Source organism: Mobula hypostoma, chromosome 22, assembly GCF_963921235.1.
Source record: "Mobula hypostoma chromosome 22, sMobHyp1.1, whole genome shotgun sequence".
Taxonomy (NCBI): domain Eukaryota; kingdom Metazoa; phylum Chordata; class Chondrichthyes; order Myliobatiformes; family Myliobatidae; genus Mobula; species Mobula hypostoma.
The window spans coordinates 3,664,443-3,687,177 of NC_086118.1; the positions used below are offsets into that span (position 1 = coordinate 3,664,443).

Sequence of the window (22,735 nt, forward strand, 5' to 3'; positions counted from 1 at the left end):
GTTAGGAAATCTTAGGTAATAGTGACTTGTGAAGTCACTCTTGTTATTTATCGAGAACAGCTCACACTACTCTTTGTGTAGACAGACATCTCAAGGTGATCCCAAAGGTTTAGTTGGAAAAACATTAGATGCTGAGCTGAAGGAGTAGGTATTGCAAAGAATAACTGAAAGTGAAAAAGGAGCTAGGAATGCCTCAAAGGAGAGTGAGCTAGGGTATCACAGAGATGTAGGGTAGCACTTCCAGACAAGAACACATAAATAGCGTAAGATGTATTTCCCAATACTGGTTTGTAGAGAAAGGGGTGCAGAAGAGACCAGGACTAGCCAGACGGAGAAAGGGGTGCAGAAGAGACCAGGACAAGCCAGACGGAGAAAGGGGTGCACAGGAGACTAGGGCTAGCCAGACGGAGAAAGGGATGCACAAGAGACCAGGACTAGCCAGACGGAGAAAGGGGTGCAGAAGAGACCAGGACTAGCCAGACGGAGAAAGGGGTGCAGAAGAGACCAGGACAAGCCAGACGGAGAAAGGGGTGCAGAAGAGACCAGGACAAGCCAGGCGGAGAAAGGGGTGCACAGGAGACTAGGGCTAGCCAGACGGAGAAAGGGATGCACAAGAGACCAGGACTAGCCAGACGGAGAAAGGGGTGCAGAAGAGACCAGGACAAGCCAGACGGAGAAAGGGGTGCACAGGAGACTAGAGCTAGCCAGACGGAGAAAGGGATGCACAAGAGACCAGGACAAGCCAGACGGAGAAAGGGGTGCACAGGAGACTAGGGCTAGCCAGATGGAGAAAGGGATGCACAAGAGACCAGGACGAGCCAGACGGAGAAAGAAGTGCAGAAGAGACCAGGACAAGCCAGACGGAGAAAGGGGTGCACAAGAGACCAGGACGAGCCAGACGGAGAAAGGGGTGCATAAGAGACCAGGACGAGCCAGACGGAGAAAGGGATGCAGAAGAGACCAGGACGAGCCAGACGGAGAAAGGGGTGCAGAAGAGATCGGGACAAGCCAGATGGAGAAAGGGGTGCACAAGAGACCAGGACGAGCCAGACAGAGAAAGGGGTGCAGAAGAGACCAGGACGAGCCAGACGGAGAAAGGGGTGCAGAAGAGATCAGGATGAGCCAGACGGAGAAAGGGGTGCAGAAGAGACCAGGACTAGCCATACGGAGAAAGGGGTGCAGAAGAGACCAGGACGAGCCAGACGGAGAAAGGGGTGCAGAAGAGACCAGGACTAGCCAGATGGAGAAAGGGGTGCAGAAGAGATCAGGATGAGCCAGACGGAGAAAGGGGTGCACAGGAGACGAGGGCTAGCCAGACGGAGAAAGGGGTGCAGGAGAGATCAGGATGAGCCAGACAGAGAAAGGGGTGCACAGGAGACGAGGGCTAGCCAGACGCAGAAGTTAAGAGTCAGAGCAAAAGATTATCAAGGGAGGGATGTGAAGGGTTTCAAGACAAGTGTAGCTGTTATCAATTTGGGATGCTAAACCATTAACAGACAATATGGGCCAGCAAATGCAGGAGTAATGAAATAGAGTGGAGTCTCATCCTGGAACCCTGGATAATCTAATCTAAACCCTGAGCTGCATTAACGTGGACACAGAGTTCAAGACAGGCTGAAGTCTCTATAGAACAAACAATGACATCTACAGAAGCCAATCAACACCCTCAGTCTGTTTCCTTGTTCTGTTAGATTGTACTTGATCTGCACCTCCAAATAATCTACTGACTTCATTCCGCATTCCTTGATACTAAATAACAATCGTACACTTTAGGCTTTTGGGAGGGGAGGATAACAGTGAGAGTCTGGTGTGTCAAGGTGCTATCAGCTGAGGTAAGCAGAGTCTTGTAGATTCAGGGTTTGAGGAAGCAAGATTGGAAGGAGCTTCATTTATTCTGAGTGGAGTTGTGGTGTCGAATGTTTAATGGGATGGCAAAGAGAAAGCTTTCGTCATCTCAAGCTGCACCTCATCTGGATGGAGAGTGGACACATTGGTTGCTTTCAAAAATGCCCATTCTTTCCTCAGAGGTTTGATATTATTGCGGGTGCTACAAAATAGAAAGTGTCCTTTCTGCACAAACCCACCCCAGTTTGCTGTGAGCTCAGTGATGTAATTTACAGTCGGGGGGAATGTTCATAACAAACACCAGTGATGCATTCACTGGCTGGGAGGCGTTCTCACATATTGTAGCTAGTCAGATCTACTGAGCTGTGGAAGGATGGCCATTCACGGGTCTAGGGGAGCGAAGGTTGAGGGTCCTGCCTGAGTCGAGTGCCTGCCCCTCTTCCGGGGATACGTTTGTGCCTCGCAGTCCTTGGACAGACAGCACGTGGTCACAATGGGTACACTGCAGGATTTCCAGGAGCCATAGGCACCCCGGGGAATTGACTGTTTTATAAATACAACTGTCTTATTACAACTGAATGTTTATACTTTGTGTATTTATTGTGTAAATAAGCTTTTATAGTTTTGTTAAAAAAGGAGGATGTACTGAGCTGTGGCTTTTCAATGTTCTCAGTGGCCTGGTGGTTGGAACCTCAATATCCCATTACCTTCTGGAAAAGTCGAGGCTTGTCTTTCAGGTATGTGTTTAATGTAGACCAGGTTACTGTGGTCAGAGTGTGGGAAACGTGAATAAACCCATGAGTGCCCATGTCTTAATTGTTCCCATGGTCAAACTGTAACAGTGATTTGTACTCATGGTCACTGTGATTGTAGGTGAGTTTGCCCTGCTCCTGGTCACACTGTGACTGCAAGACAGTGTTGTTCCCCTGGTCACATTGTGACTGTGACAGTGTTGTTCCCTTGGTCACACTGTGACATGTGATGTTGTTATTTCTCTGGTCGCACTGTGACTGCGTGATGGTGTTGTTCCCCTGGTCTCACTGTGACAGCGGGACCATGTTGTTCCCCAGTCACATTGTGACTGCGTGATGGTGTTGATCCCTTGGTCACACTGTGACTGTGTGAAGATGTTCTTACCCTGATCACACTGTGACTGCGAGACAGTGTTGTTTCCCTGGTCGCACTGTGACTGCGTGATGGTGTTGTTCCCCTGCTCACACTGTGACTGCGAGACAGTGTGGTTCCCATGGTCACACTGTGACTGCGAGACAGTGTTGTTCCCATGGTCACACTGTGACTGCGAGACAGTGTTGTTCCTCTGGTCACACTGTGACTGCGTGATGGTGTTGTTCCCCTGGTCGCACTGTGACTGCGTGAATGTGTTGTTTCCCTGGTTGCACTGTGACTGCGAGACGGTGTTGTTCCCATGGTCACACTGTGACTGTGTGACTGTTATTCCCCGGGTCTCACTGTGACTGCGAGACGGTGTTGTTCTCTTGGTCACACTGTGACACGTGATGGTGTTGTTCCCCTGGTCACACTGTGACTGTGTGACTGTGTTATTCCCATGGTCACATTGTAACATGTGACGGTGTTGTTCCCCTGGTCACACTGTGACTGCGTGATGGTTCTGTTCCCCTGGTAACACTGTGACTGTCTGATGGTGTTGTTCTCCTGGTCGCACTGTGACATGTGATGGTGTTGTTACCCTCGTCACACTGTGACTGCGAGACAGTGTTGCTCCCCTGGTCACACTGTGACTGCATGACGGTGTTGTTCCCCTGGTCGCACTGTGACTGTGTTTCAGTGTTGTTTCCCTGGTTGTACAGTGACTGCGAGACAGTGTTGTTCCCCTGGTCACACTGTGACTGCGTGATGGTATTGTTCCGCTGGTCATACTGCGACTGTGTGACGGTGTTGTTCCCCTGGTCGCATTGTGACTGCGTGAATGTGTTGTTTCCCTGGTCGCACTGTGAATACGAGACAGTGTTGTTCCCCTGGTCACACTGTGACTGCGAGACAGTGTTGTCCCCTGGTCGCACTGTGACTCTGTGATGGTGTTGTTCCGCTGGTCACACTGTGATTGCATGAAGTTGTTGTTCCCCTGGTTAGACTGTAACGGTGTTGTGCCCCTGGTCACACTGTGACTGCGAGATGGTGTTGTTCCCATGGTCACACTGTGACTGTGTGACGGTGTTGTTCCCCTGGTCACACTGTAACTGCGAGACAGTATTGTTCCCATGGTCACACTGTGACTGCGAGACGGTGTTGTTCCCTTGGTCACGCTGTGACTGCAGGACGGTGTTGTTCCTCTGGTCACACTGTGACTGTGTGACTGTGTTATTCCCAGGTCACACTGTGACTGCGAGACGGTGTTGTTCCCTTGGTCACGCTGTGACTGCAGGACGGTGTTGTTCCCCAGGTCACACTGTGACTGCGTGATGGTTCTGTTCCCCTGGTCACACTGTGACTGTGAGATGGTGTTGTTCCCCTGGTCGCACTGTGACATGTGATGGTGTTGTTCTCTCGTCACACTGTGACTGCGAGACAGTGTTGTTCCCCTGGTCACACTGTGACTGCACGATGGTGTTGTTCCCCTGGTCACACCGTGACTGTGTTTCAGTGTTGTTTCCCTGGTTGTACAGTGACTGCGAGACAGTGTTGTTCCCTGGTCCACTGTGACTGCGTGATGGTGTTGTTCCCCTGGTCACACTGTGACTGCGAGACAGTGTTGTTCCCCTGGTCGCACTGTGACTGTGTGATGGTGTTGTTCCCCTGGTCACTCTGTGACTGAGAGACAGTGTTGTTCCCGTGGTCACACTGTGACCGTGTGACTGTGTTATTCCCCTGGTCACACTGTGACTGCGAGATGATGTTGTTCCATTGGTCACACTGGGACATGTGATGGTGTTGTTTCTCTGGTCACACAGTGACTGTGTGACTGTGTTATTCCCTTGGTCGCACTGTGACATTTGATGTTGTTCCTCTGGTCGCACTGTGACTGTGTAATGGTGTTATTCCCCTGGTCACACTGTGACTGCGAGAAGGTGTTGTTCTCTAGGTCACACTGTGACTGCGAGATGGTGTTGTTCCCCGGGTCGCACTGTGACTGTGTGAAGGTGTTGTTCCCTTGGATGCACTGTGACTGTGAGACAGTGTTGTTCCCATGGTCACACTGTGACTGTGTGACTGTGTTATTCCCCTGGTCACACTGTGACTGCGAGGTGGTGTTGTTCCCTTGGTCACACTGTGACATGTGATGGTGTTGTTTCTCTGGTCACACAATGACTGTGTGACTGTGTTATTCCCCTGGTCGTACTGTGACATGTGATGTTGTTGTTCCTCTGGTCGCCTGTGACTGTGAGACAGTGTTGTTCCTATGGTCACACTGTGACTGTGTGACGGTGTTATTCCCCTGGTCACACTGTGACTGCGAGATGGTGTTGTTCCCTTGGTCACACTGTGACACGTGATGGTGTTGTTCCCCTGGTCACACTGTGACTGTGTGACGGTGTTGTTCCCCTGGTCACTCTGTGACTACGAGACAGTGTTGTTCCTATGGTCATACTGTGACACGTGATGGTTTTGTTTCTCTGGTCACACAGTGACTGTGTGACTGTGTTATTCCCCTGGTCGTACTGTGACATGTGATGTTGTTGTTCCCCTGGACGCACTGTAACTGCGAGACAGTGTTGTTCCCATGGTCACACTGTGACTGTGTGACTGTGTTATTCCCCTGGTCACACTGTGACTGCAAGATGGTGTTGTTCACTTGGTCACACTGTGACACGTGATGGTGTTGTTCCCCTGGTAACACTGTGACTGTGTGATGGTGTTGTTCCCCTGGTCGCACTGTGACATGTGATGGTGTTGTTCCCCTCGTCACACTGTGACTGCGAGACAGTGTTGTTCCCCTGGTCACACCGTGACTGTGTTTCAGTGTTGTTTCCCTGGTTGTACAGTGACTGCGAGACAGTGTTGTTCCCCGGTCCACTGTGACTGCGTGATGGTGTTGTTTCCCCGATCGCACTGTGACTGTGTGACACTGTTGTTCCCCTGGTCACACCGTGACTGCGAGACAGTGTTGTTTCCCTGGTCACACTGTGACTGCAAGTCAGTGTTGTTCCCCTGGTCGCACTGTGACAGCATGACCGTGTTGTTTCCCTGGTCACACTGCAACTGTGTGATGGTGTTGTTCGCCTGTGACTGTGTGACGGTGTTGTTCCCCTGGTCGCAATGTGACTGCGAGACAGTGTTGTTCCCATGGTCACACTGTGACTGCGTGATGGTGTTGTTCCCCTGGTCGCACTGTGACTGCATGAATGTGTTGTTCCCTTGGTCACACTGTGACATGTGATGGTGTTGTTTCTCTGGTCACACAGTGACTGTGTGACTGTATTATTCCCCTGGTCGTACTGTGACATGTGATGTTGTTCCTCTGGTCACACTGTGACTGTGTGACTGTGTTATTCCCATGGTCACATTGTGACATGTGATGGTGTTGTTCCCCTGGTAACACTGTGACTGTGTGATGGTGTTGTTCCCCTGGTCGCACTGTGACATGTGATGGTGTTGTTCCCCTTGTCACACTGTGACTGCGAGACAGTTTTGTTCCCCGGTCCACTGTGACTGCATGATGGTGTTGTTTCCCTGGTCGCTCTGTGAATGTGTGACAGTGTTGTTCCCCTGGTTGTACAGTGACTGCGAGACAGTGTTGTTCCCCTGGTCGCTCTGTGAATGTGTGACAGTGTTGTTCCCCTAGTCACACCGTGACTGTGAGACAGTGTTGTTTCCCTGGTCATACTGTGACAGCATGACCGTGTTGTTTCCTTGGTCACACAGCAACTGTGTGATGGTGTTGTTCCCCTGGTCGCACTGTGACTGCGTGACTGTGTTGTTGCCTTGATTACACTGTGACATGTGATGGTGTTGTTTCTCTGGTCACACTGTGACTGTGTGACTGTGTTATTCTCATGGTCACATTGTGACATGTGACGGTGTTGTTCCCCTGGTCACACCGTGACTGCATGATGGTTCTGTTCCCCTGGTCACACCGTGACTGTGTGACGGTGTTGTTCCCCTGGTCGCAATGTGACCGTGTGAAGGTGTTGTTCCCCTGGTCGCACTGTGACTGTGTGACGGTGTTGTTCCCCTGGTCGCACTGTGACTGTGTGACGGTGTTGTTCCCCTGGTCGCAATGTGACTGTGTGAAGGTGTTGTTCCCTGGTCGCAATGTGACTGTGTGACAGTGTTGTTCCCCTGGTCGCACTGTGACTGTGTGACGGTGTTGTTTCCCTGGTCGCACTGTGACTGTGTGACGGTGTTGTTCCCCTGGTCGCACTGTGACTGTGTGACTGTGTTATTCCTCTGGTCGCACTGTGACATGTGATGCTGTTCCTCTGGTCGCACTGTGACTGGGAGACAGTGATGTTCCCGTCGTCACACTGTGACTGCGAGACAGTGTTGTTCTCCTGGTCACACCGTGACTGTGTTTCAGTGTTGTTTCCCTGGTTGTACAGTGACTGCGAGACAGTGTTGTTCCCCGGTCCACTGTGACTGCGTGACAGCGTTGTTCCCCTGGTCGCACTGTGACCGTGTGACAGTGTTGTTACCCTGGTCACACTGTGACTGCGAGACAGTGTTGTTTCCCTGGTCACACTGTGACTGTGTGACGGAATTGTTCCCCTGGTCACACTGTGACTGTGTGACTGTGTTATTCCCCTGGTCGCACTGTGACATGTGATGTTGTTGTTCCTCTGGTCGCACTGTGACTGCGAGACAGTGTTGTTCCCATGGTCACACTGTGACTGCGAAATGGTGTTGTTTCCTTGCTCACACTGACATGTGATGGGGTTGTTTCTCTGGTCACACAGTGACTGTGTTATTCCCCTGGTCGAACTGTGACATGTGATGTTGTTCCTCTGGTCGCACTGTGACTGCGAGACAGGGTTGTTCCTCTGGTCGCACTGTGACTGTGTGACGGTGTTGTTCCCATGGTCACATTGTGATATGTGACAGTGTTGTTCCCCTGGTCACACTGTGACTGCCTGATGGTTCTGTTCCCCTGGTAACACTGTGACTGTCTGATGGTGTTGTTCCCCTGGTCGCACTGTGACATGTGACAGTTTTGTTTCCCTGGTCACACTGTGACTGCGTGACTGTGTTATTCCACTGGTCGCACTGTGACTGCGAGACCGTGTTGTTCCCATGGTCACACTGTGACTGTGTGACGGTATTGTTCCCCTGGTCACACTGTGACTGTGTGACGGTATTGTTCCCCTGGTCACACTGTGACTGTGTGACAGTGTTATTCCCATGGTCACACTGTGACTGTGTGATGGTGTTGTTCCCCTGGTTGCACTGTGACTGTGTGATGATGTTGTTCCCCTGGTCGCAATGTGACTGTGTGAAGGTGTTGCTCCCCTAGTCACACTGTGACTGTGTGATGATGTTGTTCCCCTTGTCGCACTGTGACTGTGTGACGGTGTTGTTCCCCTGGTCACACTGTGACTGTGTGAAGGTGTTATTCCCCTGGTTGCACTAGTGTTGTTCCCCGGTAGCACTGTGACTGTGTGACAGTTTTGTTTCCCTGGTCACACTGTGATTACGAGACAGTGTTGTTTCCCTGGTCACACTGCGACTGTGTGACGGTATTGTTGCCCTGGTCACACTGTGACTGCGTGAATGTGTTGTTTCCCTGGTCGCACTGTGAATGCGTGACAGTGTTATTCCCATGGTCACACTGTGACTGCGTGACGGTGTTGTTCCCCTGGTTGCACTGTGATTGCGTGTATGTGTTGTTTCCATGGTCACACTGTGAATGTGTGACAGTGTTGTTCACCTGGTCACACTGTGATTACGAGACAGTGTTGTTTCCCTGGTCACACTGTGACTGTTGGATGGTATTGTTCCCCTGGTCACACTGTGACTGTGTGACAGTGTTATTCCCATGGTCACACTGTGACTGTGTGATGGTGTTGTTTCCCTGGTCACACTGTGACTGTTGGATGGTATTGTTCCCCTGGTCACACTGTGACTGTGTGACAGTGTTATTCCCATGGTCACACTGTGACTGTGTGATGGTGTTGTTCCCCTGGTCGCACTGTGACTGTATGATGGTGTTCCCCGGTCGCACTGTGACTGTGTGAAGGTGTTGTTTCCCTGGTCACACTGTGACTGTGTGACAGTGTTGTTCCCCTGGTCGCACTGTGACTGTGTGACGGTGTTGTTTCCCTGGTTGCACTGTGACTGTGTGACGGTGTTGTTCCCCTGGTCACACTGTGACTGCGTGACAGTGTTATTCCCATGGTCACACTGTGACTGCGTGACGGTGTTGTTCCCCGGTTGCACTGTGATTGCGTGTATGTGTTGTTTCCATGGTCACACTGTGAATGTGTGACAGTGTTGTTCACCTGGTCACACTGTGATTACGAGACAGTGTTGTTTCCCTGGTCACACTGTGACTGTTGGATGGTATTGTTCCCCTGGTCACACTGTGACTGTGTGACAGTGTTATTCCCATGGTCACACTGTGACTGTGTGATGGTGTTGTTTCCCTGGTCACACTGTGACTGTTGGATGGTATTGTTCCCCTGGTCACACTGTGACTGTGTGACAGTGTTATTCCCATGGTCACACTGTGACTGTGTGATGGTGTTGTTCCCCTGGTCGCACTGTGACTGTATGATGGTGTTCCCCGGTCGCACTGTGACTGTGTGAAGGTGTTGTTTCCCTGGTCACACTGTGACTGTGTGACAGTGTTGTTCCCCTGGTCGCACTGTGACTGTGTGACGGTGTTGTTTCCCTGGTTGCACTGTGACTGTGTGACGGTGTTGTTCCCCTGGTCACACTGTGACTGCGTGAATGTGTTGTTTCCCTGGTCACACTGTGACTGCGTGATGGTGTTGTTCCCCTGATCGCACTGTGACTGCGTGAATGTGTTGTTTCCCTGGTCGCACTGTGACTGCGAGACAGTGTTGTTCCTATGGTCACACTGTGACACGTGATGGTTTTGTTTCTCTGGTCACACAGTGACTGTGTGACTATGTTATTCCCATGATCACATTGTGATATGTGACAGTGTTGTTCCCCTGGTCACACTGTGACTGCCTGATGGTTCTGTTCCCCTGGTAACACTGTGACTGTCTGATGGTGTTGTTCCCCTGGTCGCACTGTGACATGTGACAGTTTTGTTTCCCTGGTCACACTGTGACTGCGTGACTGTGTTATTCCACTGGTCGCACTGTGACTGCGAGACCGTGTTGTTCCCATGGTCACACTGTGACTGTGTGACGGTATTGTTCCCCTGGTCACACTGTGACTGTGTGACGGTATTGTTCCCCTGGTCACACTGTGACTGTGTGACAGTGTTATTCCCATGGTCACACTGTGACTGTGTGATGGTGTTGTTCCCCTGGTTGCACTGTGACTGTGTGATGATGTTGTTCCCCTGGTCGCAATGTGACTGTGTGAAGGTGTTGCTCCCCTAGTCACACTGTGACTGTGTGATGATGTTGTTCCCCTTGTCGCACTGTGACTGTGTGACGGTGTTGTTCCCCTGGTCACACTGTGACTGTGTGAAGGTGTTATTCCCCTGGTTGCACTGTGACTGCGAGACAGTGTTGTTCCCCGGTAGCACTGTGACTGTGTGACAGTTTTGTTTCCCTGGTCACACTGTGATTACGAGACAGTGTTGTTTCCCTGGTCACACTGCGACTGTGTGACGGTATTGTTGCCCTGGTCACACTGTGACTGCGTGAATGTGTTGTTTCCCTGGTCGCACTGTGAATGCGTGACAGTGTTATTCCCATGGTCACACTGTGACTGCGTGACGGTGTTGTTCCCCTGGTTGCACTGTGATTGCGTGTATGTGTTGTTTCCATGGTCACACTGTGAATGTGTGACAGTGTTGTTCACCTGGTCACACTGTGATTACGAGACAGTGTTGTTTCCCTGGTCACACTGTGACTGCGTGATGGTGTTGTTCCCCTGGTCGCACTGTGACTGCGTGAATGTGTTGTTTCCCTGGTCGCACTGTGACTGCGAGACAGTGTTGTTCACCTGGTCACACTGTGATTACGAGACAGTGTTGTTTCACTGGTCGCACAGTGACTGTGTGATGGTGTGGTTCCCATGGTCACACTGTGACTGTGTGACAGTGTTGTTCTCCTGGTCACATTGTGACTGTGTGACAGTGTTGTTCTCCTGGTCACATTGTGACTGTGTGACAGTGTTGTTCCCATGGTCGCACTGTGAATGAGTGACAGTGTTGTTCCTCTGTCGCTCTGTGACTGCGTAACGGTGCTGTTCCCTTGGTCACACCTTGAGTATGTTTGCTTTGTTACTGTGTGAGCGCAGTGTTTTTTGTACTGTAGTGTGTGTCACGTATTTCCCCTTTGGTTCTTGTCTTCCAGGCACGCAGTGAGCGTAATTACCATGTGTTTTACGAGCTGTTGGTAGGTCTAGATGAGGAGCTGAAAGAGGTGTTGAGCCTTCAGGAATCCGAAGCCTATTTCTACCTCAACCAGGTGAGACAGTTTGCTTGATTCCCAAAAACATCTTTCAAGCATTTGGTGTGCTGTTGTATAGGACCCAGCTCCTCAGTGTCCTGCGGTGACAGGTTCTTAAACTGCAATTCTTCCGCAAGAAGCCTTTGGACTGGCTGCACTGATCTTCAGTGTGTCAGACAGCACTCACATACAGGCATTTTATTGTACTGTAAGACCAGCAGGCTTGGGCAGACCAAAGTGTGTTCACTCTGTTAATGACATTCCAGGAGCATTTGATGTTTATTTGTGAGTGCGTTCTTGGAAATCGCACATAGATAGAGAGTTGTGTTGTGTAGCTTCTCAGGAGGAACCTCGACATGGATCCTTGCATCCTTTTCCAAACCTTTTTTGCAAATGCATTGTTCACAAAGGATGCGATCGTCTCTTCCTCATTACAGCTGTCCTGGGGACATGTTCATGAATTTTTTATCGCCGCTTCTGTAGTTTTCTGGAATCTTCCTAGTGTTTTTTGCAGTAGCTTCTTGCCCCTTGAATGTAGCTCTTTTATAGGTTAATTGTTACCAGTGGAATGTCTTGTTATCTTTTCAGTCTGAACTGGTTTTTATTTCAGACTTTATTGTTATTTATCCAATTCGGTTCTTCGTTCTTTACTCTTGTAACACTCAATAAATGGCCATAATCAACAGGTTTTCTGCCTCTTTTTTCTTTTGTTACGTACCCCGTAACTGGGTTGCCAATCCAGCAGAAATGGATCACTCAGTTGGAGTCTGGATTACTAGAACTAAGAAAGTTTTATTAAAGAAACAAGCAACACAGTACTCTAATCAAAATGATAATGAATGCAACAGTTCAGCAATGATAAACACACATGTACACAGAATTAAGATAACAGGATCAATCAAGCTCTATCGTCGTCTAGGGGTAAATGACCAGTTTCAAAGTGACGCAAATTTCAGTTCAGTTCGCAGTAATCACTGCCGTGGGAGATGGACAGTGGGGGGAAGGAGAGACAGAGCAAAACGAATGAATATTCAAACGGCTTCCACACAGACCTTCGATATTCTTCGCAGTCAGCTTTCGGGCGAGCCCTTTGTGATGTCTTCTGAGGTCACCGACTGTAACCCCTCCGTTTCAGATACAATCGTTCCTCTGCAGTGAACCTGGCACCCAGGCAAGGGCGGACACACACCAGGTTCCCGCCGATCGTGCCTTTCCACCCTGTGCGTCTATGGCTTGGTCCCGCGAGCAGCCCTCCAAAACTCCCACCGACTTGTGGGAGACGCACCGCTTCCAGGGTCTTGTTACCTCGGGGTGTCGTGTGTGTCCTGCCTTAGCGAACCTGTCCCTTTTTATCCCCCTGCTGGGGTATCGCTTGTCCATCACATCAAACAGTTCAGGGTTCAAAGAGGAGCCGATCTTGACAGCTCTCAGACCGTGTCTCCTTCCATTAAACTCTCCTGTCCCTTCATTAACATCTCCAAATGCTGCTCCATTGTTTTCCTTATCTCTCTCTCTCCTGAAGACAGGTGGCAGATCAACTGCTGATCCCACTGGTGCCAGCACAGGACAGTTAACATCTTAGTCTATGTGTACTTTCGTCACACTTTCTAGAGAAATCCCAGATCATAAAATCACAGGATACAACTATTAGTTCTGGTGATAAGGCACTCTGCCATCTGTATTTGATAATCTGCTTGGGAAGTTATTCTGCAGGATCCATTGCATCTTTCTCCCACAGGCCCTTCAGGATGTTCCATACTGACCACTGCCTGATGAATTTGTGTTTGTGTGTTCTTCTGAAGTTTCTTCAGAAAATCTGTGTGTGTGTATGTGTTGTAGAGACTTGTGCTATCGGTGTATCGGTGTTACGGTTTGATCCAAACGCAACATTATAAACTACAAGAAGTATGCCAAGATCCTACACATATTATTAGGCTCTCACGAACAAAGAAGGTATTAATCCAGACGATCTAAAGCTTGGTTTGTGGAAACAATTTAAGTGAGAGAGATATAGACAGAGAGAGAGGTTTCCTGAGGTTTAGAACTGCACTTGATGGGAACATTGTTAATGCTGGAGCAATAAAGATGATGAACGTAGCAGTGTACACAGATACTCTTTGTTCTTCAAACCTCGAGCTGAGCCCTCACCAAATAGTTGCACAGTGACTGAGCAGTCAGTGCTGCTGCCTGACGGATACAGGGACCCAGGTTCCATCCTGAACTCCAGTGCTGTCAGCATGGAGTCTGCTTCCTTCACCGGTATCCCCCACATCCCAGAGACACGGGGGTTGGTGCACGAACTGCTGACTGTACATTGCACTGGTGAGGAGATGAGTGGCAGAAACTGGTGACATTGGTGGGAATGTGAAGGAATGGGATTAGTATAGGTTTAGTGAAATCTGGTGCTTGATGGTTTCTGCAAACTCAGTGGGCTGAGCAGCTGTAACCACACTGTGCAACCCAATGGCCCCATCTGCTGTTTGGTTAGTGGCAAAACTTTTAAAGAGAAGTTGGTGGCCACGTGAGAGTGATTCGGTTAGTGGCAAAACTCTTAAAGAGAAGTTGGTGAGAGTGATTAAGCTGCTGGACAGATGTGATGGGAGCTAGCACAGATCCAAAGGCAGAACGACTCCCGTGTTGTACCATGTAACACTCAAGTTATGAGAAAGAGAAACATTCTGTGCTTTGGAAAAGGTAAGACATCTGTTAACTAACAGATTTTTAAACTTGTGAGATGAACCAAACGCCATTGACCTAAATTGACTACTCCAGATCAAACTTCAAAGGACAGATTTCCAGAAATTAAAACTCAGAATATTGAGCTGAAGAATGGATATTGGCAGTATGTAAGAATTATTTTTATTTTGTAAAAGTCAAAAAATTGCAAGTGCTAGGTTATGCTCTCACCAAGTTCGTAAGCAAACTTGGCTCGCTGACTAACTCAGCTAGCAGCTACAGGGCTTGGCGCTAAGCCAGCCACCTTTCATTCACAATACTCATCTAGAGTTGGTATGGTTCGAGGTTCAGCCAAACAGGAACGCCGTGATGTTCTGATTAAAGAAACCTCAATTTGAGCGAATGCTCTGTAAATACTGTCCATACACAATTAGCGGTCAGCAAGAAATAACAGATCACACACTGCATAAAATTATAAAGAAGCATATTTACCAGTTTCAGCTTTGTCAAACAGTTAATAGGAAAATAGAAAAGAAAAGGGCCCATTACGGTTAAACAGTCCAACGTGCATTGTGACTATTGGAACGTGTCTCTTCCCAAGCTGGGTATTCAGGGGTATCTCTTACTCATGCTCTGGACCCACGGTCTGCGTGAAAGCACCTGCCAGATTCTTGAACTTCCCTCAAAGACCATCTCGAGCTGTCTCTCAGTCTCTCAGAGTCTCTCAATCTCTCAATCTCTCTCAGTCTCTCTGTCTCTCTCTCTGTCTCTGTCTCTCTGTCTCTCTCTCCGTCTCAGTCTCTCTGTCTCTGTCTCTGTCTCTCGTATTGCCTTCCTCCTTGGAGCCATTCATCTGCACAAAGCACTTCTTCCAACGGAGACTCTCCTTCCAATGAAATTCTGCAACATCTTTCCTTCTGGCCTGCTCTGCAACTCCCACCAAAAGATCACAAAATGAACTACTGCCATCACAAAACTCTCTCTGCTGCGTTCTCTCTAGAATGTTCTCCAGATCCCACCATCCTGATTGGCTGACACAACAATCCTAAGCAGAACAGTAGGGCTTCTTGTCTTTAGCCAAAACCAAAATATTCTACCAGCAGGACACACTGCTTTTGCAGAAATCTGCTAAAATGAAATACATGATTTCAAAATATTTCTTTTAGCATAGCGGTTGAAGTCTTACTCAGGGCAGTACACTGGAAATATGAAATTAAAACTGAAAATGCTGGAACCATTTAGCAGGTAAGGCAGCATCTGTGAAGAGACAGAGAGTTCATGTTTTAGTTTGATGACCTTCCCGCAGAACTTGTTTCTCTCTCCACAGACCTGCTGAATAGTTACAGCCTTCTCTTTAATATTTTTTCTGCATATGTAGAACCATTCTGTCCTTGAATCTTTTCCTTCATTCAGTTAGAATGTGGTTGCCATGTCAGCCTTCAGTTTGGATAAGGTTACCTTGCAATGGTGTGTATCAAGTCATGTACTAGTGTACTATCAAGTCTGGATGATTTAATATTGAAACTCTTTGCCATGGTCTTTGTCACTTCTAGTGCTTCCATGATTCTATTCCCACATTCACACAAACTTGAAGCATTCAAAATTTGCTTGTATGTATTCTAACTCACACCAAATCCTGCTCCCATATCATTTTAGGCCTTGACCTAAAATGTCGCCTGGTCAGCACCCATTTATGTTAAAACTGCCCATCTTATTTTCACCCCTCTGCATAGCCGCACTCCAGCTGGCAACATCTACCAGCCCTACAACCCTCTTGTTCTTCCAATTCTGGCACCTTGTGATCCACAGCTTTCATTATTCACTCACTGACAACTGGGCCTTCAGCTACCAGTCAACCACACCGAAATCCCCCAAATCCTGCTGCATCACTTCCTTTAAGAAGATCATGAAAACCTTTTGACAGGAGATTTGATTACCTTTCCTAATATGTTGCATTATTAGGTGTCAAGTTTGTCCTCAAAAGGGTCTGAGGACACTGTGCTATGCTAAAAACGGATGTAAATGTAACTTGCTAAATGGTGTTGGGCTGTAACCTCAGCACCATCTCCTTGGGTCATTAGCCTTGATATCCTTTCCATAATAAATCTGCCAGACTTGAAAATTTCAATTTACCTCAGCATCTTTGGCCTTTTGCAAGATAATGCTCTGGATTTCCAATATTCTTTGTGTGAGGAAGTGTATTCTGATGTCTCTGCAGTACAGCTTTGCTCTAATTTGAAGCCTGTGATTTCTCTTCTCCTCTGTAGTGGAAATATCTTGATCCACCTCAACACATCCACTCAACATCGATGAAAAAATGTGACAAATGGAGATTGTAGTGGTGCTGGTGGGGGCTAGTGCTTTAGTACAAATTTGCCTCATATCTGTTTATTACCTTATCAAGAGAATGGAAATGCTTGCACTTATTGAATACCTGCATTGACTCTCTCCACAGACGTGCAGAGTGGTTTGCAGCAGTAAAGTGTTACATCTCAGTACCCCGTTTTCATCTCTTCACAGAAGCTGCAGCTTCTTCAAATTCCTGGTTTGAAACACCACTGCTTTGGAGATGGTCAGATTTGGGACTCTAGGTTTTGGGTCTATGGAATCAAGGACATTTTCAGATATCTTTAAGGCAATAAGTTACTTTTATTGCATAGGTGAAGCTAATTATTTTAGGAGAATTTGTGAGAGAGCCAGGAGTTATTCTTACAAGATATGTAGGGCAGAAATATTTGTTGTTTTGAGGTATTTAAAATCATTTTAGTGTTTGGGAGGGAGGGCATGAAGAATTGATTCCTTGAGGTGGTGAATTAAGGACAATGAGAAATGTTTTTTTGTACAAAGGGTTGTAATAGTTTCCCCACCCAAAACGCTGTGGAACTGACATCATGTGAGCAAGCTGGATGTGTAGAGTAGGAGGTTATCTTGAACAGGTGCCCTGTAATATTACCCTGCTAAACGAATTGCCCAGACTAGTTCTGGTCAACCATTTGTACGTTTGTATTTCCTGTACCTATACAGAATTGGCTTCAGCCAGATGATTACATTGCAAGGAAAACACAGCAGTGCGTCTACTTTCTTAGATGTTTTTGTATATTTCGCATGACATCTAAAATGTTGACAAACTTTTCTAGATCTTTGTGGGGAGTATATTGATTGACTGCATCATGCCTGGTATGGAAACACCAATGCCTTTGAATGGAAAATCCTACAAAAAGTAGTGGATATGACCCAGACAGTCACAGGTAAACAAGATCACAAGATGTAAGAGCAGAAGCAGGCCATTTGGCCCATCAAGTCTGCTCCGCCATTCAATCATGGGCTGATCCAATTCTTCCAGTCATCCCCACTCCCCTGTCTTCTCCGCATGCCCTTTGATGCCCTGGCTAATCAAGAAGCTATCTGCCTTAAATACACCCAATGACTTGGTAACAAATTCCACAGATTTATCACCCTCTGATGAAAGTAATTCTGTGTCCTTCAATCCTGAAGTCGTGCCCTCTTGTCCTAGACTCTCCAACCACAGGATATAACTTTGCCATATCTAATCTGTTCAGGCCTTTTAACATTTGGAATGTTTCTATGAGAACCCCCCTCATTCTCCTGAACTCCAGGGGATACAGCCCAAGAGCTACCTAGAGTTCCTCATACAGTAACTCTTTCATTCCTGAAATCATTCTCGCGAATCTTCCCTGAACCCTCTCCAATGTCAGGATATCCTTTCTAAAATAAGGAACCCAAAACTGCACACAATACTCCAAGTGTGGTCTCACGAATGCCTTATAGAGCCTCAACAACACATCCCTGCTCTTATATTCTATACCTCCAGAAATGAATGTCAACATTGCATTCGCCTTCTTCAAAACCGACTCAACCTGGAGGTTAACCTTTATAGTATCTTGCACAAGGACTCCCAAGTCCCTTTGCATTTCTGTATTTTGTATTCTCTCCCCTTCTAAATAATAGTTTGCCCGTTTATTTCTTCCATCAAAGTGCATGACCATACACTCCCCATCATTGAGAGCATCTAAATGGAGCGCTGTCACAGGAAAGCTGCATCCATTATCAGGGAGTTCCACACCCAGGCCATGCTCTCTTCTGACAGCTGCCATCAGGAAGGAGGTACAGGAGCCTCAGGACCCACACCACCAATTCAAATCAAATTTAATGATAATTCCACCATACATGGACACAGCCAAACGAAACAGTGTTCCTCTGGGGCCAAGGTGCAAAACATACACAGCTCATTCAAAATAGTTAGCAAAAACAAAAACACAGTCATGCAAAAAAAACACATATATAGTTCAAGTCTCAATTATATATAGTCTCAGTTTTGGTCGCCTCACTACAGGAAGGATGTGGAAACCATAGAAAGGGTGCAGAGGAGATTTACAAGGATGTTGCCTGGATTGGGGAGCATGCCTTATGAGAATAGGTTGAGTGAACTTGGCCTTTTCTCCTTGGAGCGACGGAGGATGAGAGGTGACCTGATAGAGGTGTATAAGATGATGAGAGGCATTCATCATGTGGGTAGTCAGAGGCTTTTTCCCAGGGCTGAAATGGCTAGCACGAGAGGGCACAGTTTTAAGGTGCTTGGAAGAAGGTACAGAGGAGAGATCAGCTCTGTGGCATTTTACATTTCTTGCAAAAGAAACATTAAGGCAATTACCTGTGGTTACCCTGCATGCTGCATTCGTGCCCCAACTCCGATGCCTTCGAGTAGCATGGTCTCAAACCCAAACCAGGTACTCCCACCTGCTGGCCAGCTCCTCCTCCCCTGACCTGCCGGCCCGCTGCTCTACTGCCATGCCAGCCAGCTACTCCGACCAACGAGCAGCTCACTGATGTGGTAGGTCTGTATTCTGCTATACCTGAAGCTCTTGGACTCCAGTATAGTCTTGCGATTATAAAAAAGACACCTTTGGTTGGCCCTGAGAGGCCACTGCAGCCGAACGCACCGCTATCTTACTGTTCAGGAACAGTTATTACCCCTCAACAGTCAGGCTCTTGAACCAGAGGGGATAACTTCACTCATCCCAACATTGACTTGTTTCCAAAACCTATGGACTCACTTTCAAGGACTCTTCATCTCATGTTCTTGATATTTATTGCTTGCTTATTTATTTATTTGTTTGTTTGTTTGTTTGTTTATTTATTATTTTCTTTTTGTATTTACACAGTTTGTTGTCTTTCACACACTGGTTGTTTATCTGTCTTGTGTGTGGTCTTTCATCAATTCTATTGTGGTCCTTTGTATTTACTGTGAATGCCCACAAGAAATGAATCTCAGGGTTGTGTGTGTGTATGTATGTGTGTGTGTATATATATATATATATATATATATATATATATATAGTTTGATAATAAGTTTACTTTGACCTTTGTTATATCTCATGGTGGAGTGTGGAGTACGTGGCAGGGCATCACAAAGTGAGTGACAACCTGAAAGGAGTAGTAGGTGCTTTTTCACTCATGATTTTTCACGAGTTTGAAGTCTTTGAGGGAGCCAATGTTGTCCTTCCCTCTGCTCTGTCTGGAGTGTGGTTGGTTGCCAGCTGTGTGTCTGAACCGGTGAGCTGTGTTCTGTATCCTTCAATAGGGTGGAGCGTGCGAGATCACCAGCAAGAATGAGGAGGAGGGCTTTGTCAGTTTGTTGCACTCTCTGGAGAGGATCGGACTGATGGAAGGCCAGCTGATGTCAGTGTGGGCTATTCTGTCCTCCATTCTGCAACTTGGCAATCTCTGCTTCACATCATATGAGGTAAGTTAGACAAACAGTAACCTAAGGTGTTACCATCACCACTGTGGTGCTGGCATGTAATAGTTGTGTTTTAGCGCAAGTGCCTGCCATACTCATCATCAGCTCTGGCTTTAAGCATCACTTTGGGGCAATACTGTAGATGTAAAAATAATGAAGATACTTGCATTTATTGAATGCCTTTCATGGCTTTAGCACCTTGCAGCCAGTAAAATACTTTAAATGTTTAGCTACTGTCACATTCTAGGAAGCACTTTAAAGAACATAGGGAGAGCTAACACCAGGATGTCTTGTTTGTGGTGCTGGTTGATATACAATAATTAGCCGGAGCATGAGCAGAACTTCCATGGTCGTCTGTGAATAGTGCTTGGGATCTTTTACATCCAGCAGAACAGGCAGGCTAGGCTCTAGTTTAATGTCATTTCTGATACATTCCACATTCGACAAGATGGTCCTTCTCCATACTAGGCAAAAACTATAATTGAACTGATGGAACTGGTGGCACAGAGTAGCAGGGTTAGCAGATGCATTAACATTTAGATGAGGGACCAGAAGGTAGTGTAACACTCTGGTGATGATTTGTACATAGCAGTTCCATTACCTTTTTATTCGGACTCAGTGGAAGTCCTTGCCACCTTAAGCCAGTGGACTTTGCCTTGGATGGGATAATCACTCAACCCAAAATTGGACACTAGAGACAGGCAGCTGGAAGTGGAGATAGGCTTCTGCAGGAGAGGACAATCTAACTCAATTGAGGTACAGATCACCAACAAAAGCAGAACAACAACAAATCCCTCCACACTGTCTAATCACTCCAGTAAATCTTCACACTCTCCATGCTCACAAACTCTTCATGTCTGGCTCTGGCCCCTTCAGTTGATTCCGGAAACAACCTCACCCAAGAACTCATCCTGACTGCTCCGTTTGGAAATGTCTCTGTTCTCTATTCTCACAAATGTTTGCTTGGACCAGGCACAGACAGCATAATCACATAGTAGAGGGTGGACAATTGGGAACACTAAGCCAGTGAAGTAAGCAACCCTTTTCCCATTGAAATTGCAGCTCGAAGAGAGTGGTAGTTCCAGATGAAGGTTCCGAGGTTATCCAATTACAGTTACAAGACTGAATAAGTTCAACAAAGCTATCAATAAAACCAAATGTTAGCAAATCCTGATTTGTATCAATTGTAGATAAGCATGGAGAGTTAAAAATACCAATCCCACTCCATCTTCATACCTATGCATCCATGTCTCCACTGAGCAGAAACCAAGGGATTAGTTGTGAATGGGTTTTGTACAGGTTCCTTTTTTAAAATAGTGAGAGATTGGGAAGTATTTATGCTCAAAGAGTTCGGGAGATGGCAGGGGGACACGCGTGGGGAGGGTAGTTCTCTTGTATGCATCACTGAAGACTGCCTACGCATAGCAGGCAGATAGAAAGGCAACAAGGAAGTGGAATTTTGGACTTCATTGCAGGATTATTTGAGTATCAGAATATGATTTATTATCTCCATATGATGTGAAATTTTTCATGTTTTGCAGCAGCAGTACGATGCAAAGACAATTTTAAATTACAAAATGAAAATTATAAATTACAGAAATAAATTAACATTGCAAACAAAAGGAACAAGTATTCTTTATATTACCAGAAACTGGATCAAGCCAGCTGCGTCCCTTCCGCAAGATGCTAAAAACCATTAGGGTGTAATGGTTACACGCAAATAGGAGGAATTCTGCAGATGCTGGAAATTCAAGCAACACACATCAAAGTTGCTGGTGAATGCAGCAGGCCAGGCAGCATCTCTAGGAAGAGGGAGGAAGAGGGGTCTCGGCCTGAAATGTCGACTGTACCTCTTCCTAGAGGTGCTACCTGACCTGCTGCGTTCACCAGCAACTTTGATGTGTGTTGCTTGAGGGTGTAATGGTTATCATTATTGAGTTCAGCCTCAAGTTTATTTAATTAACCGAACTGAACTTCCTCAGCTTCCATTTTAACACAAGATTTCTGATTATTAATTCTGGTTTCTGTATTTTTAATCCAATAACTTAACCAGTGTTGCCATGCTAATTGGCATCCCACAGCATGTCAGTGCCCTGAATGAAGTTGCCTTCAGCCCACTGTTACCCACTGTTGGAAAGGGTTCCTCGCTCTCTTCCACTTTACTACTGATGCTTTTGGTTTCTCTTTATGTCATGATGCTATTAATTTTCCCTCAATTAGTTTCTGCTTCAGTGAATGTGTTGTAACACCCATGATGCATACATTTCAGTGAACTTTAATGGTTTGATGCATAGGCAGGAAAATGAATTGGTTCTGCAAAAGTAAACATCTTATCAACGGTCTGGGCAGTACAGAGACAAAGACAAACTCACAATTAATCATTTCATGGAGTAGAAGAGCAATTATTTCGAGCTAGATAACAGCGTGAGGAAATTATATGTATTATTCCAACAGAAATATGGGGAAAGGAAATAAAATTATTCATAAGGCACATGTTTATTAAAATATTCCACATATGTATCACTGTCTGGTATGGAGGGGCTACTGCACAGGACTGAAAGAAGCTGCAGAGGATTGTAAATTTAGTCAGCTCCATCTTGGGTACCAGTCTATAAAGTACCCAGGACATCTTCAAGGAGCGGTGTCTCAGAAAGGCAGCTTCAGCACCCAGGGCATGCCCTCTTCTCCTTGTTACCGTCAGGGAGGAGGTACAGAAGCCTGAAGGCACACACTCAGCGATTCAGAAACAGCTTCTTCCCCTCTGCCATCCGATTCCTAAATGGACATTCCTAAATTGTTATTTGCACAATTTTAAATCTATTCAATATACATATACTGTAATTTATTTATTATTATTATTACTATTATTTTATTTAATTTTTTCTTCTATATTATGTATTATATTGAACTGCTACTGCTACTGTTAGCAAGTTTCCCAACACAT

At 46.8% G+C, this 22,735-nt stretch overlaps 1 protein-coding gene across 1 annotated transcript in view; it reads left to right on the forward strand.

Moving 5' to 3' along the window:
• The window catches only part of LOC134336618 (unconventional myosin-XV-like), a 315,256-nt gene that overhangs the window by 59,905 nt on the left and 232,616 nt on the right, over positions 1–22,735 (forward strand). Inside the window, exons 8-10 of the mRNA XM_063030961.1 lie at positions 2,519–2,582; positions 11,259–11,372; positions 19,633–19,794. Coding sequence (XP_062887031.1) covers positions 2,519–2,582; positions 11,259–11,372; positions 19,633–19,794 — 340 coding nt within the window. The remainder of the gene's footprint in view (positions 1–2,518; positions 2,583–11,258; positions 11,373–19,632; positions 19,795–22,735) is intronic.